The 18,600-nt window shown below is 41.7% G+C and overlaps 1 protein-coding gene across 1 annotated transcript in view; it reads left to right on the top strand.

Moving 5' to 3' along the window:
* LOC132836909 (netrin receptor UNC5D-like) overlaps positions 1-18,600 on the top strand; it is a 225,364-nt gene that overhangs the window by 63,726 nt on the left and 143,038 nt on the right. The window contains exon 4 of the mRNA XM_060856476.1: positions 5,004-5,107. Coding sequence (XP_060712459.1) covers positions 5,004-5,107 — 104 coding nt within the window. The remainder of the gene's footprint in view (positions 1-5,003; positions 5,108-18,600) is intronic.

The following is an 18,600-nucleotide window of genomic DNA, read 5'->3' as shown; positions in this document are numbered from 1 at the left end:
CAGTTTCTGTCTCACCTGACCTTGTAACGTCAGGTAAACACTGCCCCTTGAATGATAACTCCTTCTATTCACATGCTGTCTGCAAGTCTGTTTTAAACATGGAATTGCTTCTTGGATGAAATTTACTGACTGTTCCCTAAGTATTTCGACACTAACTCTTCGACTGAATAAGACAACAACTGTACAAATTCTCTTTATAAGAATGAAACTCAATCACTTTCACTGCTCAATAAGCTTGTCTGAACACCTAAGGTTTTACAAGATGTAACCTTGTTCCCCTTTTACCTTATCAGTTGTCTCTGTTATTGTGAGATCATGCCTTTCTTTCAATTCTTGCTAAACTATGAACTTTGGGCCTGTTTGTTTCCAGACGTCTCTTAACAGACTGCCACTTACAGACATCAGCAGCTGAAGGTTTGCACAGAGCTCCCTGTATATTAATTTGTCAGATTCTTTGTTTCCTACTGGATTTGTCTTTTTCTCAAAGCTACCATTATCCTAACGGATGATTTCACTTTAATTCTGAACTCAGCAAGCTAATTCTGTTACTGCTGTTACAAATCTTCTCCGCCGTATGTATATCACCTAAAAATTGACAGGCAGCCATCTTGTGTCACCTCTGGCCTTGGGCTGCCCCAACAGTTGCCATCAATTCCTGGATGCTGAGTAAGTGGACTCCTGAAATTGATACTGATCAGTTTCAGTTGGAGCTCCTTGCAGTTTGTTACAGGGCTCAAGTGATCCAACAAAAAATTGCAGTTGACAAAGAGCAAGGAACTCCAAATGAAAATGGTCAGGATCCGTTAATTGAATATTCGCTTGTCGTAGCCACACTTATAGCTGGTCCTTGCAAATACTCTTACATTTCCAACGACCAGCAGCAAATACTGCACATGACAGAAAGCTAAAGGAAACACAGCTGTGATTGTACACTAAGTCAGGCAATCTCTTTGGTGAGAACAGGATGTGTGAACATTTTAAAATTCAAAGACTCTGCTCCAAATAGAGCGATCAATCTCAGCGTATTCCAGAAGGTTTGTAGCTCAGGCTGTGGATGAGCTTGTTGAGTTGCTCACTGAGTTGGTAAGCTTGCTGGCAGATGTTTTGTCACCAGGCTGGGTAACATCATCAGTGCACCTCCAGTGAAGCATTGGTGTTCTGTCCCACTTGCTATTTATGTGTCTGGGTCTGCTGGGGTTGGTGGTGTCATTTCTAATTTTGTTGCTGGTTCAGTTTGTTTGTGGTTGGTATATGGGGTACAACTCCACATGTTTGTTAATGGAGTTCCGGGTTGAGTGCCAGGCTCCCAAGAATTCCCGTGCATGTCTCTTTTGGGTTATCCTAGGATGGAAATGTCCCAGTCGAATTGGTGTCCTTCCCAAAGTACTACATAGGGCAAGCAGGAAGGAAATTAGGCACCAGAGTACACAAATGCCTTCTAGCCACCAGGAGACATGTTCAAAGAATGGGTACCCAACGAACACAGTTTGCCGATTTCTCAGCAACAAATGCAAACAAGCAGACAAAACACATCAAAAAACCCTAGCCACTCTTCCCTACATCAAAGACATTTCGGAAATGACTGAAAGATTCCTCTGAATTATTGGCATTATGGTGGCCCACAAACCCACCAACACACTAAAACAACAGCTATTGAACTTGAAACACCCTATATAGACAAGAAGCAAAACTAATGTCATTTGCAAAATACCGTGCAAGAACTGTAACAAACACGACATTGGACAAACAGGCAGAAAACTAGCCACCAGGATACATGAACATCAACTCGCCACAAAAAGATATGATTCTCTCTCACTCGTCTCCTTGCATGCAGATAAGGAAGGACACCACTTCGACTGGGACAACACATCTATCCGAGGACAAGCCAAACACAGACACGCACGAGAATTCGTCAAAGCATGGCATTCTAAATGGAACTCTATCAACAAACACATTGAGCTAGACCCCATCTACCACCACCTGAGAAAAAGAAAAGGAAATGACATCACCAACCCAAAGAAATGCAAACATATAAATAGAAATTAGGAATCATGAACAGTGCTTCACCCACTTGTTGCCAAGTAGAGTGATGCAATGTCTGGAAATGAACCTTCCAACTCAGCAAGCAAACCTACATCTATGACATCACCAATCCCAGCAGATCCAGACACCTAAATAGTAAGTGGGACAGAACACCAATGCTTCAGCGGGGGTGCACTGATAATGTTAGCTTGTATGATGATGAAACAGCTGCGAACACACTTACCAGTTCAGCGAGCAAGTCAACAACCTCAGAATAGTCAAGCCTTCTTTGTGTGTATTTTTTTCTTTTTCCACCTGTTGTGTAGTGCATTGTGAGTGAGATGGCATAATCAAGAAGGATGTTGCTGATAATTCAGAACAGAACATGATGAAGATTCACTGAGGTCAGCATTTACACATTGAGCAAAAGAACTGAAACCCCAGCAATCATTCTTTTCCCCAAAATATCCTTCATTTTTAAGTTTGTGGAAGCACATTACAAAACATGAAAATTTCATAATTTACAATAACATGCAACTTGTCTCCATGCTGCAAATACCGGCATGTTCTGTGGTGCCTCAATACAATTGTCATCCTCATAATATTTACAAATACATTCTATGTCAAGCATACAGCCCAATGGAAAAACTTTTCAAATTGACCTTTCAGAAAGTAGAATTGAAGTGGCGTCTATGCACCATAAGTGACTCAATACCATTTACAGTGAAGTCCCTAACAATTGATCTCACTCTAATTCCCATGTCAGACATATTGCTATTTGTATTAACCTTCTCACATTGGGACATCAATGTCAGTTGAAGTACTCACTCCTATAAGACTCAACATGCAAATGATTCAATCCAGAAGTTTTATTTAGAGTCACACTTTGGAAAGGGACAAGACCCCCGTGAACTTGTAGAGTAAGTGTGGTTACTGATACATTTTCTTGGTTCGTAGTGTCGTAAGGTAATTGTGAATCTTATCTTTGAAGATTCATGTCAATGTCGATCTACCTGTTCAATGAACCATGATAATCATAAACTGAAGGTCTTGATCTAAGTCTATTTTGGACAAAATGTTCATTCATTCCATTTACCTGTGGCTGTTTTTCTTCTTGGAGTGGGGAAGTGGAGGGTGATGATTTTAAACAAGTTTATGGGTTTATGACCAATTTAGATATCATTGAAAAGAAGAGTTATTCCTACTACTCAGTGGCAGCATGGATTTGATACTGCTGGAGGGTTTTTGGGATCTTGTGATAAAACACAGGTGGTGGTGATGGTAAACAAATTGCCTTTGAGGTTAGTGGAAGGGGAGACAATGAATGGTTTCAAAAGAAGTTGGATGAGGGCTTGCGAAAGGTGTGCAGATAACCAGAAAAAACCTGTTGAGAAATATGTTGTCTGCAACACTGATCAATGGATGTGACTTGGACAGCACACCAGAGTCATCACTTTCAGTCACAAGTGAAATAAATTGAGACTTTTAAATCCCTTTTTTGAGATTGGATGAGTACAAAATGTGAGCATTTGTCTGTTTCCTCTTCGTGAAGCACCACAATGTGATATTTGTATTTAATTCTTGGAATATGACATTTGGTATGGCTAACATTTGATTGCCCATCCTTTGTAACCCTGAGAAGGTAGTAATGGGTCATTTTTCTTTACATCAAATGCCTGAGTACTGCGATTAAAAAAAATCAACAGGGCTTTCTCGCCTCTTTAAAAAGTTATCACCTCATTTTTTATGATCATGTTCTTGGAAACTATATTCATCAATTGCAATCAGTGCAATTGCAATTCAATTGCATTCAATTCGTGAAATGATTGGAATCATAGAGCAGGAGGAGGCTGATGGGCCCATTGCATCTCTGGCAATTTTTTGTGAAAGCTTTGCAATTTGTCCCAATCCCTGATATATCTGCATGGCCCTGCAATTTTCTTCTTCTTGTTCAACTTCTAATGGAATTTTACCTCTGAATCTTCTCAAGCAGGGTATTTAAGATCTTAAGTCTCTGTGGCGCAATCGGTTCACACGCTCAACTGTTAACTGAAAGGTTGGTAGTTCGAGCCCACCCAGGCACACTCCTGTATATCTAGCGCGGCACAGTGGTTAGCACTGCTGCCTCACAGCACCAGGGACCCAGGTTTGATTCCAGCTTTGCGCAACTCTCTGTGAGGAGTTTGCATATTCTCCCTGTGTCTTTTTTTTAGATTAGATTAGACTTAGTGTGGAAACAGGCCCTTCGGCCCAACAAGTCCACACCAACCCGCCGAAGCGCAACCCACCCATTCCCCTACATATACCCTTTACCTAACACTACGGGCAATTTAGCATGGCCAATTCAGCTGGCCCGCACATCTTTGGACTGTGGGAGGAAACCGAAGCACCCGGAGGAAACCCACGCAGACACGGGGAGAACGTGCAAACTCCACACAGTCAGTCGCCTGAGTTGGGAATTGAACCCGGGCCTCAGGAGCTGTGAGGCAGCAGTGCTAACCACTGTGCCACCGTGCCGCCCGTCTGCGTGGGGTTCCTCTGGGTGCTCCGGTTTCCTCCCACAGTCCAAAGATATACAGGTCAGGTGAATTGACCATGCTAAATTGCCCGTAGTGCTAGGTGCATTAGTCAGAAGCAAATGGGTCTGAGTGGGTTACTCTTCGGAGGACTGATTGGGCCGAAGGGCCTGTTTCTGCACTGTAGAGAATCTAATCTAACAATGAGCAGGTGAAGTGAAATGACTGAACAGAGGAATCGTGGGTTATGAAGATGAGGTTTTAATTATAAGTGAGCTGCGATGTTAGTTGCCAAGAGTTTACAAATGATCTGTCTGTACTTCTTAAGTTCCTCTGTTTTGAAAGTACAATGAGTCCATAAGGTAGTCATGATGGGATTAGAGACTCAGTCTGCAATCAAGAGTGAAAATTAGACACAGAGTTCCAAAACAAACTAGTCTGATACTACTTATTTTTGCCTAACAGATTTAAGGAAAAATTTTGAACAAGACCCCCAGGCAAAAGAGGTTCCTCTAGAAGGGAAGATCATTTTACACTGTCGTCCCCCCGAGGGAGTGCCTTCTGCCAAGGTAAGAAGCCTTTGACATTCCACAAACAAACATAATTTAAGAAACTCAGTGACCATTTCTCTCGCTTTGCTGACAAAGTGTTTACAATACCCTCTCGATTATCCATGCGCACCATTACCTGAAAGCTGTTTTCTTTTCTGCAACTTAGGCTCCGATCATTCAATTGAGTATTTTTATTTGATTTTCACATTCACAGCAGGATTGTTTAACTGGATTTCCAGTACCTGGTAGAATTCACTATCATATGGTGTTGATATTTAGCTTCAGATCCCAGAGAGCAGCGGGAGTCAGGCTGCCAGCATCTTCTCGAAAAATAACTCATTTTTAAAATGGATAAAAAGTAGACCTTGTCAATACCTGCTGGGAACTTGATTGGATAAAAGAAAGAAGCATTCTCGTTTATATACAATGTTTTATCTCAGATACGTCAAGGCACTTCATTCAAAGGGGTCGATTTATTTTTTTGCCTGTCGTAGTCAGAAGCATCCCCCCCAAATAGATCTCATCTAGTTTTAATAATGAAGATACAAACCAGGAGCAGAATTAGACCACTCAATCAATCCAGCCTTCTCTGCCATTCAGTAAGACCATGGTTCATCTGATTTTGTATGCAAATTCCCATCCACTTAGGCCACAGACTCCTAGGTTAGCCAATCAAAAATCAGTGTATCTCTGACTTCAAAATACCAGGGTCCCCACCTCCATATCTTTCTGTGCCAGAGAATTCCCAGGTCCATAAGATGTTAGTGACGAATAAGGCCATTCATCCCATAAGTTTGCTCCACCACTTGCTCAGGCCTGATGAGTTGCACATCATCTCTAATCCTATAAGGGCAACCCCTAAATTTAAAACAGTGTCACCCATTTCAAACTGACCCACAAGAGGAACCATCCTTGACACGTCTATCTTGTCAACACCATTCAGGATTAGATCATTGAAAAAAAGTAGGAGCAAAACGAGGTCATTCAGCCACTCTGCTACTCAAATGAAGTCATGGCTGATTTGATACCCCACTTTCCTCCTTTCTCCCCATAACCGTTGATTCCCTTTCAGATTCAAAATTGGTCGGTCACAGCCTTGAATATACTTAATGATCCATCCTCTATGGTCGTCTATGCTGAAGAATTCCACAGATTCACCCCCTGAGAGAAGGAATTCATCCTCATCTCTGTCTTAACTGGGTGATCCCACACTTTGCAATTATGCCCTCTGGGTCGAGATTCTCCCACAAGGAGAAACAATGTCTCAGCATCTGCCCTGTCAAGTTTCCCAAAAAATACAAAATATATTTCACTGAGATTTCATCTTCTCCTCCTGATCTCCATTGAATACAAACCCCAAGCTGTAGACACTTTGTGTCATCCTCAATGCTTGCCTTTCCACCAGTTTTATGACATCGCAAACGTGATGATTGTGTATTCACTTTTCTAATCCAAGCCTTAATATGTATTGTACATCATTCTGGCATGACTTGCGATCCCTGTGACACTCTACTGATTGAAATGTTTCCATTCTGAAAATGATCCGTTATTCCAACTTTGTCGACTATTAGGAAGTCAATCCTCAATCTTGACTAATATGCATACTTCTACCATCAGCCCTTGTTTTCCTAGCTAGCTGAATATGCGGATTCTTATCAAATGCCTTTTGGATCCCAAATATATGTTGTACACTTCAATCATGTCACCCCTCTTTTAAACTCCATAAGAAACAACTCCAGCCTGTCCAAACTATTAATCTTAAGACAACACACTCATCCCAGGTATTAATCAAGTAAACTTCCCCTGAACAATATCCAGTGCGTTTACATTCTTCCTTAAAAAATGAGACCAAAACTGTACACAGTATTCCAGATGCGATCTCACCGTTGCCTGGTATAATTAAGATTGAGAACAGAGGCAAAGGAAATCTTGTGGCAGAAAGAATGATGGAATTTATTTCCAGGATTAGTAATTGTGGCGTGAACTGTGTCAACATTCAAGATTAGATTCTAAAAAGGAAAAGAATTTGAACAACTTGAAGAAATATAATTTAAACTGTTTTGTCATGTAGAGAGTAAACAGCGACATGCCCTGTTTGGGCCAAATGAATTGTTTCCGTGCTGCAACCTCTATGCATCTATCTTGCAGTTTCTAGGAATGTGATTCTGATGGAGCTAAACCCGTGCTAAAAATTCACACGACTTCTTGTCTACTTCAATCCTTATGCTGCATTTAGCTTTTAATAGAATCCAAGGAATATTCCATTAAGCGTCTAATTACTCCACTTCATTTGTTGTCAACAACAATGTCTTTGTGTTCCAACTCATTGAAATGCACTGTCCAATTCACAAAAGGGTTTTGTTCTATTTGCATCTCTGTGCTCGTCCGTCACAATTTCAGACAAGGGAAAGCTGCATAATTATGGGATGTCTTCTGTTTGTCCAGGGGGAATGAGGCAGTAAACATTCTTTCCATAATTTAATTAAAGTGTATATTCTGTCAACTTCCATTTGGCAACTTTCCCAGGTAATTACATTTTAGGTTCCAGCAACAATGCTTTATACATACCTACATGTAATATATTCAAAACCTTCCTGCTGGATAGATATGAAAAATTCAACTGCATCTCTCATGCCCTTCTGGAAATGGAACATAGCCTTTATCTTTGTATTGCCAAATCACAACTACACTTACACTTCTGGAGAAAGGTGTGACAGTTGTGCACCCTCATTCAAGTATTGCCGACCTTTGAAGCTTGCTTCACATGAAGACTGCAAATTCATTGAAGGTTGTTTTTTCTTAAATAACTGTTTATTTTTTCATTCATTCAAGAGCTCTGGGTATCGCTACTCAGCCCCATTGAACTGACAGACCCTGCTAGGCCATTTTAGACAGCACATGAGAATCGACCACATAGCTGTGGGTCAGGAGTCATAAATATACCAGATTGGCTAAGGACAGCAAAGTTTCTTATTTCAAGGTCATCAGTTTTATTTGCCTCAGTTCTGTATTTTCATGATCATCATTGCCAAGATGGTCTTCTTATTCCAAATTCATTTGATTTACTGAATCTAAATTCCCATGATGCTGTGATGGGCTTCAAATTCATGTCAGGAGATCATTCACTCAAGCCTCTGGATTACCCGTTCACTGACATAGCCACTATCCTATTTTATTCCCATTTAGAAATTATAAAAATATCAATAAATGGTTGCTTTTCATTTGAATCAAAGTATTACTCATTTTATGTGATCTTTTACTTAGTTCTCAGCCCTCTGATTCCATATCCAACCAGTCCATGTTGGTTTCTCTTTCATTATCTATCCATTTGCTTTCTACTTTGAAGCTGCTTAAATTCCAGTCTGTTGGCAAGTTGCAGACTGTACATTTTGACGACCCCAATCCTGTGCTTCTTGTTCAGGCTTGCTGCTTTGTCCTATTTGTCCAGCTCAATATCAACCATGCTCTAAGGCAATGGCACACCAGACTTAAGGGATTGAATGGCTTACTGTTATCAACCTGGCCAGGCCCCCTCAAAGCACTTCAAGAAGGTAGCCTGGACCTGAACTTTGCTAGTTGTTTTAAGCAGGATATTCCAGGAGTGATGCAGCTGGCTCAACCACTTCGTGCTCAACAAAACAGAATTGATTTGCAAGATCACCAAATGGAGTGCAAATAAAAGAGAACAAAATTCAGAATAACTTAACCTGTCCGAAAACCCAACAGATTATCCCAACTTAATGATGCTGTTCCAAATTCCTGCAACAATCCCCATAAACACTCCTTGGCACAAAAGGTAAAGTCTAATACAGAGAGAGAGATGGCAGAGAGATTCAGCATGGAACAACTTCTTCCATTGAGCTGTTTCTTGGACAAGTAGCCTCAAAACTGCTTGCTAAAGCCAAAATAAACCAGATAAAATCTGAGCTGGAAGAACTGGCCATTCCCCCTTAGACCATAAGACCATAAGACATTGGAGTGGAAGTAAGGCCATTCGGCCCATCGAGTCCACTCCGCCATTCAATCATGGCTGATGGGTATTTCAACTCCACTTACCAGCATTCTCCCCATAGCTCCTAATTTCTTGTGACATGAAGAATCTATCAATCTCGGCCTTGAAGACATTTAGTGTCCTGGCCTCCACTGCACTCTGTGGCAATGAATTCCACAGGCCCACCACTCTCTGGCTGAAGAAATGTCTCCGCATTTCTGTTCTGAATTTACCCCCTCTAATTCTAAGGCTGTCTTCACGGGTCCTAGTCTCCTCGCCGAACGGAAACAATTTCCTAGCGTCCACCCTTTCCAAGCCATGTATTACCTTGTAAGTTTCTATTAAATCTTAATGTTCTAAACTCCAATGAATACAATCCCAGGATCCTCAGCCGTTCCTCGTATGTTAGACCTACCATTCCAGGGATCATCCGTGTGAATCTCCGCTGGACACGCTCCAGTGCCAGTATGTCTTTCCTGAGGTGTGAGGACCAAAACTGAACACAGTACTCCAAATGGGGCCTAACCAGAGCTTTATAAAGTCTCAGTAGCACAACGTTGCTTTTATATTCCAACCCTCTTGAGATAAGTGACAACATTGCATTCGCTTTCTTAATTACGGACTCAACCTGCATGTTTACCTTTAGAGAATCCTTGACTAGCACTCCCAGATCCCTTTGTAATTTGGCTTTATGAATTTTCTCACCGTTTAGAAAGTAGTGTACGCTTTTATTCTTTTTTCCAAAGTGCATTTGCTCACGTTGAATTCCATCAGCCATTTCCTGGACCACTCTCCCAAACTGTCTAGATCCTTCTGCAGCCTCCCCACTTCCTCAGTACTACCTGCTTGTCCACCTAACTTTGTATCATTGGCAAACTTCGCTAGAATGCCCCCAGTCCCTTCATCCAGATCTTTAATATATAATGTGAACAGATTGGACAAGTCTTTTATTTTAATTTGAAAGCCTTCTGCCTGAGGCAGTATATGTTAGCTACCATCAAATTGGCCCAGAAACCCATCCAAGCCAGACCTCTCAGCAACTTGGGGTTTGTGACCCCTCTGAGAAAAAAAAACAAGGACAATGTAACCTTGTTGAAGGAGCAGCAGCATCACACCTTCCCCCTTTAGAAAAAAGTGTACCACAAATATCCAAAGATGGCTTCATTTTATAATCCTTTAATCTTAAATTGTTACAACACCCATATATCTTACATTGACAATAATCATGCTAACATTTTTTCCAGTCTGTTTTACTCCGGCAACCAAACGCCACCGTTTTTCATTCAAGTCTCGACATTGCATCAGCAATCACATTTCGCGCCCTTCTGCATGCCCAGTTTTCAAATTGAATGGCTGTAACAACAAGCTCCATTTAAACAGTCTGGAATTTTTGTCCCTAAATTTCTCCACAAAGTTCAGTGAGTTAAGATCAGAGTTTATGACTGTCTCAAATACATTACTGGTAACACAAACATTGAAATGTCGTAACGCCAACACCAAGCTCAAAGTCTCCTTCTCAACTGTCCAATATTTCTCTGGGAGAAAGTGAGGACTGCAGATGCTGGAGATTGGAGTCAAAATGTGTGGCTCTGGAAAAGCACAGCTGGTCAGGCAGCATCCAAGGAGCAGGAGAACTGATGTTTCGAGCATAGAAACGTTGACTCTCCTTCTGCTCAGGTGCTGCCTGATGGGCTGTGCTTTTGCAGAGCCACACATTTTGACTGATAAATATTTCTGCAGATGAATGTTCAGTTTCCTAGAGAAATACCCAATAGATCTTTCTATCTTCTCATCGTCTTCCTGTGAGAACATAGCACCAACCCCCACATCACTCTCATCGATCGCCACCTTGACTGGCTTTGCATAATTAGGTATGGCTAATACTGGGGCAATGGTTAATACCATTTTCAGGCTGTCAAAAGCCTTCTCACAGTCTACTGTCCACTGACACTTCTTGCCTTTCTTGAGCAATTCAGTGAGTGGAGCAGTCACACTGCCAAAACCTGGTATGAATTTTCGATAAAATCCACTTAATCATACTTAGTACTGCTCTTTTTGTCGATGGTATGGGAAATTCCCCAATTATCTTTGTTTTCACATTCCATTGGGCTATTTGTCCATGTCCAGTAACATGGCCCAGGAAGGTGACTTGGGCTTTGACAAATTCACTTTTAGCCAGGTTTATCACCAAGCCTGCCTCCTGAAGTCGGTCAAACAATTTGGATAAATGTTACAAATGTTCCTTCTATGTGTGACTTAACATCACCAGGTCATCAATAGAAGCTACACAATTGGGTATTCTGGAAATGCCTTTATTGATTAGTCTCTGCAATGTGGCTGGCGCATTTTTCATAATAAATGGCCAGACTTAGCTGATACAGTCCATTCAGCATTACGAAAGCTGCAATTGTCTCAGCTTTTTCAGACAAAGGGACCTGCCATTATCCTCTGAGCAAGTCGAACTTAAAAAAATAAGTTGTTTGTCCCACCTGTTCAACACAGTCTTCCAAACATGGAATTGGACATGTGTCAGTCTTCGTAACTGCATTGACGTTGTAGTGGTTCACACGTAGCCTTTGGGTACCATCTGGTGTTGACACCATTACTCTGGGTGAGCTCCAGTCACTGTAAATTGCTTTGATTATGTCATCTTGGAGCATACATTCAATCTCCTTTTGAACCTGTGACAAATTTAGAGGGTGATGCCTACAAAGACGTTACTTAATCGGAACAGCATCTCCTGTATCTAGGTCATGCATAATTAGGTTAGTACTTTCCAGCTTATTTCCACATACCTCCCTCTGTGGTGCTAATAACTCTTCCAGGTCATTTCGATTTTCCTCTGGAAGGTAACTCAACAATTTATCCCAACTTTTGACAACTTCCTCATTGTTCAGTTTAATTTGAGGTACATCCAATTCAGAATCCTCTGTACGTGGTTCTTCTTTCTGTGTTGTAACCAATAACACAGTCTCCTTTGGCTTTCCTTCCCTGTCAAAATACCCTTTGAGCATATTCAATGACACACTCGGTGAGATTTCTTTCTGTGTGGAGTCCTTATCAAATAGTTCGCCTCACTCAATTTCCTTTCAACTTGAATAGGTCCACTAAACTTTGCTTTTAAAGATTCACCTATCATTGGAAGTAACTCTAACACCGTATCTCTGAGAGCAAAATTGCAAGTTTTTGATTTTTTTGTTTGCTTCCTGTTTCATTGTATGCCATAATACTTTTAAGTGCTGTCTAGTCAACTCCCCGCTCTATTTAATAGTACCCTGTATTTTGACACATAGTCCAAATGTGTAGTCTCTGAATTATGACTTAACAATTTCTCCTTCATTCATTTTAGCTGTCCTCTCACTTCACACCCAAAAACTAATTCAAATGGACTGAATTTGGTTGATGCATTAGGTGCATCTCTGATCACTAAAAGTATAAATGTAATACCCTTATCCGAATCATCTGGATAATCTTGATTATAAGCCCTCAACATAGTATTTAATATCTGATGCCATATTTCTAGTGCTCCCTGCAACTCTGAATGGTACGCAGTAGATTATTTTATTCCTAAACTGCCTATAACTTCATTGAATAATTTTGATGTGAAGCTTGACCCTTGATCTGATTGTAGCTCTATGGGTAGTCCATATCTCATGAAAAATTTGAGTAACTTCTCTAAAATCCTTTTCGCAATGATTTTGCGTAATGGAATGGCCTCTGGAAATCTAGTGATCGCATCCATTATTGTTAACAAATACTGCTTCCCATTTTTTGTTTTAAGTATGGGTCCTATGCAACCAATTAAGACTCTTTTAAAAGGTTCGTCAAATGCAGGAATAGGTACTAAAGGTGCGTGTTTTATGACCTGTCGTTTTCCAATTACCTGACATGTCTGGCAAAATTCACGTATGTCCTCGTGCAGTCCAGGCCAGTAAAAATGTTTCTGTATTTTAGCTTGAGTTTTTCTCACCCCCAAATGGCTCCGTCGTGGTAGTTCATGCACCACTCGCAACACCTCCTTTCCATAGCCCACTGGTAATACAACTTGATGAACTTCTGCCCATTTCTCATCTGCCTGAATATGTGATGGTCTCTATTTCCTCATTAAGATATAATTTTTAAGATAGCACCTTTCAGGGATACAGTCAGATTCTTTTTCCATGTATGCCTTTTGATACAATTTCTTTAAATTTTCATCTTTCTGTTGTAACTCGGTTAATTTATCTGAGCTAAAGATATCTGCTTTTTCATCTACTTGCTCCTGGTTTGTGTTAACAGTTTGAGCAAACAGGATTTCTGCAAATTACACTTCAACTTTCTTATCTGTACACTTTGATATCTCCTGTTTCAGCTGGTGACTTTGTGACCTCGTTACCACACAGTCAGGAAAATTCCCAGGATATGTGTCTGAAATTGTCCAGTTGCCTGAGTTTCCACTGGCTTTTCAACGACAGTAGGCAGCTCTCCTACCTGTGAACCAGCTATATCGTGAGCAAAGACAAATTGTATTCTTGGAGCTGAGAGTTTGTCCTGTACTCCTACCATGATTTCTCCACTAGACACTCTAACCTCACTAGACATAATTGAACACTTCTTGTGAATTCCTCCAACTAGTACCTTTCCTGGCAATAATCCTTCAGAGGTAAGTATCTCCTCATCTTTCAACATGAAAAATTGAGAGGGCCCTTGTATCTCTTAATACTGTAACTTGTTTACCTACTGCTCCTGGTGTTTGCAAGTAAACTTTACCTTCACAGGTATGTGGTTTAAGGAGATTTGGCACTTCCACCTTAACCAACCTCCGACCAGGTTATATATTCTGGTGCAGCTTTCTAGCCTTCACTGTGCTTTCCGTTACCTCTCCAACAAAATGTACTGGCTTATCCTGTTTTCCTACATCTGGCTTCCCAGTGCTTTTTCTACCCCTCCAACACTGTGATTTCATATGGCCCACTTTTTATTGCAGTGAAAACACCAGAGCTTTTTAACTTCTCTTTCCTCTTCAATGGTTTCATTTTTATCCTGTGGTAAGATACTGATCTTGACCTAGATTTACGTTTCCTTTTCCACACGAGGATTTCTCTTCCCCAGTTTCTTTCCTTCACTGGATTGAAATTGATTTTGGAAGCCAAACTTTGATTTATGGACTAAACCAAGTGTCTTGGGTTTGCTTTATCTTCAATTCCCTATCCAACTATCAAAATTAATTTGTTTGTTCCTTTCAAAATCAAGTATGTTTGACCAGGGTCCCTCATCAGCTTGCTGAAACATTGTCTGCAAGCTTCAGGCATAAGCTCATATGCACTTAAGTTGGCTTTCTTCACTTCCTCATATACCCTGGATACCTCCTCTGATAGTGATGCGAATACCTCACTAGCATTACCGAGAGGTTTTGTTTGGATCAACTGGCCTCTTCATTTGGTTAGCTATCTTTTCAAATGAAATGAAAAGGCTTCCACATCCTTCTCATTAAATTTAGAACATAGAACATAGAAAAATACAGCGCAGTACAGGCCCTTCGGCCCTCGATGTTGCGCCGACCAAAGCCTACCTAACCTACACTAGCCCAATAACCTCCATATGCTTATCCAATGCCCGTTTAAATGACGATAAAGAGGGAGAGTCCACCACTGCTACTGGCAGGGCATTCCATGAAATCACAACCCGCTGAGTAAAGAATCTACCCCTAACATCTGTCCTATACCTACCACCCCTTAATTTAAAGCTGTGTCCCCTAGTAACAGCTGACTCCATTAGCGGAAAAGGGTTCTCACTGTCAACCCTATCTAAACCCCTAATAATCTTGTACACCTCTATCAAATCTCCCCTAAACCTTCTTTTCTCCAATGAGAACAGCCCCAAGTGCCTCAGCCTTTCCTCATATGATCTTCCTACCATGCCAGGCAACATCCTGGTAAACCTCCTCTGCACTCGTTCCAATGCCTCCACATCCTTCCTATAGTATGGCGACCAAAACTGCACACAATACTCCAGATGAGGCCGCACCAGAGTCTTATACAACTGCAACGTGACCTCAGGACTCCGGAACTCAATTCCTCTACCAATAAAGCCCAGTACACCATATGCCTTCTTCACAGCACTATTTACCTGGGTGGCAACTTTCAGAGATCTGTGTACATGGACACCAAGATCCCTCTGCTCATCCACACTACCAAGTAGCCTACCATTAGCCCAGTAATCCATCTTCTTGTTACTCCTACCAAAGTGAATGACTTCACACTTAGCTACATTGAACTCCATTTGCCACCTTTCTGCCCAGCTCTGCAACTTATCTATATCCCACTGTAACCTGCCACATCCTTCTTCGCTGTCCACAATTCCACCGACTTTCGTGTCATCCACAAACTTGCTCACCCAGCTTTCAAGCCCCTCCTCTAGGTCATTTATAAAAATGACAAACAGCAATGGTCCCAAAACAGATCCTTGTGGAACACCGCTAGTAACTGCACTCCACGATGAACCTATACCATCAACTACTACCCTCTATCTCCTTCCAGCCAGCCAATTCCTAATCCAAACCTCTAATGCACCCTTAATGCCGTACCTCCGTAGTTTTTGCATTAGCCTACCATGGGGTACCTTATCGAACGCCTTGCTAAAATCCATATACACCACATCTACTGCTTTACCCTCGTCCACTTCCTTGGTCACCTTCTCAAAGAACTCAATAAGGTTTGTGAGGCACGACCTGCCCTTCACAAAACCATGCTGACTATCCTTTATCACATTATTCCTATCCAGATGTTCATAAATCCTATCCCTTACAATTCTCTCTAAGACTTTGCCCACAACAGAAGTGAGACTCACTGGCCTATAGTTACTCGGGCTATCCCAACTCCCCTTCTTGAACAAGGGGACCACATTCGCTATCCTCCAGTCTTCTGGCACTATTCCCGTAGACAATGACGACATAAAAATCAAGGCCAATGGCTCTGCAATCTCCTCCCTAGCTTCACAGAGGATCCTAGGATAAATGCCATCAGGCCCAGGGGACTTGTCTATTTTCATCCTTACCAGTATTCCCCAGACCTCTTCCCTACATACCTCAAGGCCATCCATTCTAATCACTTGTGACTCAATATTCACATCAGCAACAGTGTCCTGTTCCTGAGTGAATACTGACAAAAAGTATTGATTTAGTGTCTCTCCAATCTCCTCCGCCTCCACGCACAACTTCCCACTACTATCCTTGACTGGACCGATACCTAGTCATCCTTTTATTCCTGACATACCTATAGAAAGCCTTCGGGTTTTCCCTAATCCTACCAACTAAGGACTTTTCATGTCCCCTTCTCGCTGCGCTTAGCTCTCTCTTTAGATCCTTCCTGGCTACTTATAACTCTCAATCGCCCCAACTGAACCTTGACGCCTCATCTTTACATAGGCTGCCCTTTTCCCTATCACAAGGGATTCCAATTCCTTATTAAACCACGGCTCCCTCACAAGACCCTTTACTCCCTGCCTGACTGGTACATACTTATCAAGGACAACTTATTAGGCAACGCTTGAGTATATTTCAACAGCAAATTTAAATGTTGAGCTGTTGCTGTATTAATGTCTCTTTTCCTAAAGGAAGGGGACAGCTCCAACTCCGGCTTGTCTGCTAGTTCCAGCAGCTTGGCCTTAATCACCTTTTGCAAAACCCCCAAAGTCACTTCTTCCAACCTCAGAAAACTCTTAGTGACTGAAAGAGCCATTACACTGTTTAAACCAACCAAACTCAGAACCCAGAACAAAAGACAGTAACACCTACCACTCACTGCCTTCAAGTCCAGCAATCCTCATCCCAATCGGAACTAGACAACAAGTTCTGGACAAGCCCCCAGTCTGTTATGGACCAGGCCAGACTCCCTCAAAACATTTCAACAAAGTAGCACAGACCCTAACCTCTCATGATGGTTTAATCATATGCAATGTGGATATTCCAGGAAGTTTGCAGCTGGCCCACCACTTAGTTTTAAACAAAACAGAATTTATTTGCAAGACTGCCAACTGAAACACAAACGAAAGAGAACAGAAAAGCAGAATAATTTAATCTATCTGAAAACCCAACAGATTATCCCATATTAATGATCCTGTTCCAAATTCCTGCAACAATCCCCATAAGCACTCCTTGGCAAGCGAGGTGAAATCAAACACAAGGAACACCACCTTCCTTGCAGCTGTTTCTTGGACCAGCAGCCTCAAAACTGCTTGCTAAAATCAAACCAACCCAGAGGAAAACAAGCTGGAAGAACTGGCCATTCCCCCTTCATTGTACAAAATATTTTAGACTTGAAAGCCTTTTGCCTAAGGCAGTATCTGTTAGCTTTAATCAAATTTGCACTAATACCCAGCCAAGCCAGACCTCTCAGCAACTCTGTAGTAATGAGCCTTCTGAAAATAAAAACCAAGGACAACATAACCTTGTTAAAGGAGCATCATTGTCAGATTACCCCTATTCTTAGATTAGGTTAGGTTAGGTTAGATTACTTACAGTGTGGAAACAGGCCCTTCGGCCCAACAAGTCCACACCGACCCGCCGAAGCGCAACCCACCCATGCCCCTACATTTACCCCTTACCTAACACTACGAGCAATTTGGCATGGCCAATTCACCTGACCCGCACATCTTTGGACTGTGGGAGGAAACCGGAGCACCCAGAGGAAACCCACGCAGACACGGGGAGAACGTGCAAACTCCACACAGTCAGTCGCCTGAATCAGGAATTGAACCCGGGTCTCAGGCGCTGTGAGGCAGCAGTGCTAACCACTGTGCCACCGTGCCGCCCACAAAGCCCTTCATCAATCATTTGCCCAAATGTCGATGTTCCTGCTCCTCGGATGCTGCCTGACCTGCTGTGCCTTTCTAGCACCACTCTAACTTTGACTTTGATCTCCAGTATCTGCAGTCCTCACTTTCACCCTGTGAGGCTGTGGTGCTAACCATTGAGCCACGGTGCTGTTTCTCATGTTTCTCATGTTTATACTGTTGGGTCATATTTGAATTTGGATTTGGTGGTCAATAAAATCATGATCAGAACAGCATAAGCTGTCAGCTCTCGTGAAACTAGGGATTGAAAATGAATCACAGCATTCATTATGGACCAACATTGGCTTCAAAGCTAAGACACTTCTGCTCTTCAGAAAAATTGCAATGACTTCACAACCACTTCGGCTGCAAAATAGAACTTGCATGGACAAATTCCCATGTTTTAAACTCTATAAGTTACCCTCTCCTGCACACAATAGTTGATGGAGTTCTAGACCTCAACATGTGTATGGAGAAATAGTCATGGATTTGTTTAAAATACAGTGTAAGAGATGGATATGGGCTTGTGGAGATCATAAGGAAAATGTGCAAAGTGCCACATCAATTAGAAATTTTATGACGTATCTGTTGTGTTCAATGAACATGTCCAACTCAACTTACTACGCACAAATGCTCAAATAGTGTCTGAATTGCCAAAGTGGAATGCAGATGGGTACGTGTGCTAATCGATGATAATGTCCCATCTGGT

The sequence above is a fragment of the Hemiscyllium ocellatum genome, chromosome 48, assembly GCF_020745735.1.
Source record: "Hemiscyllium ocellatum isolate sHemOce1 chromosome 48, sHemOce1.pat.X.cur, whole genome shotgun sequence".
Lineage (NCBI taxonomy): Eukaryota > Metazoa > Chordata > Chondrichthyes > Orectolobiformes > Hemiscylliidae > Hemiscyllium > Hemiscyllium ocellatum.
This window is presented reverse-complemented; position numbering and strand designations above follow the sequence as displayed.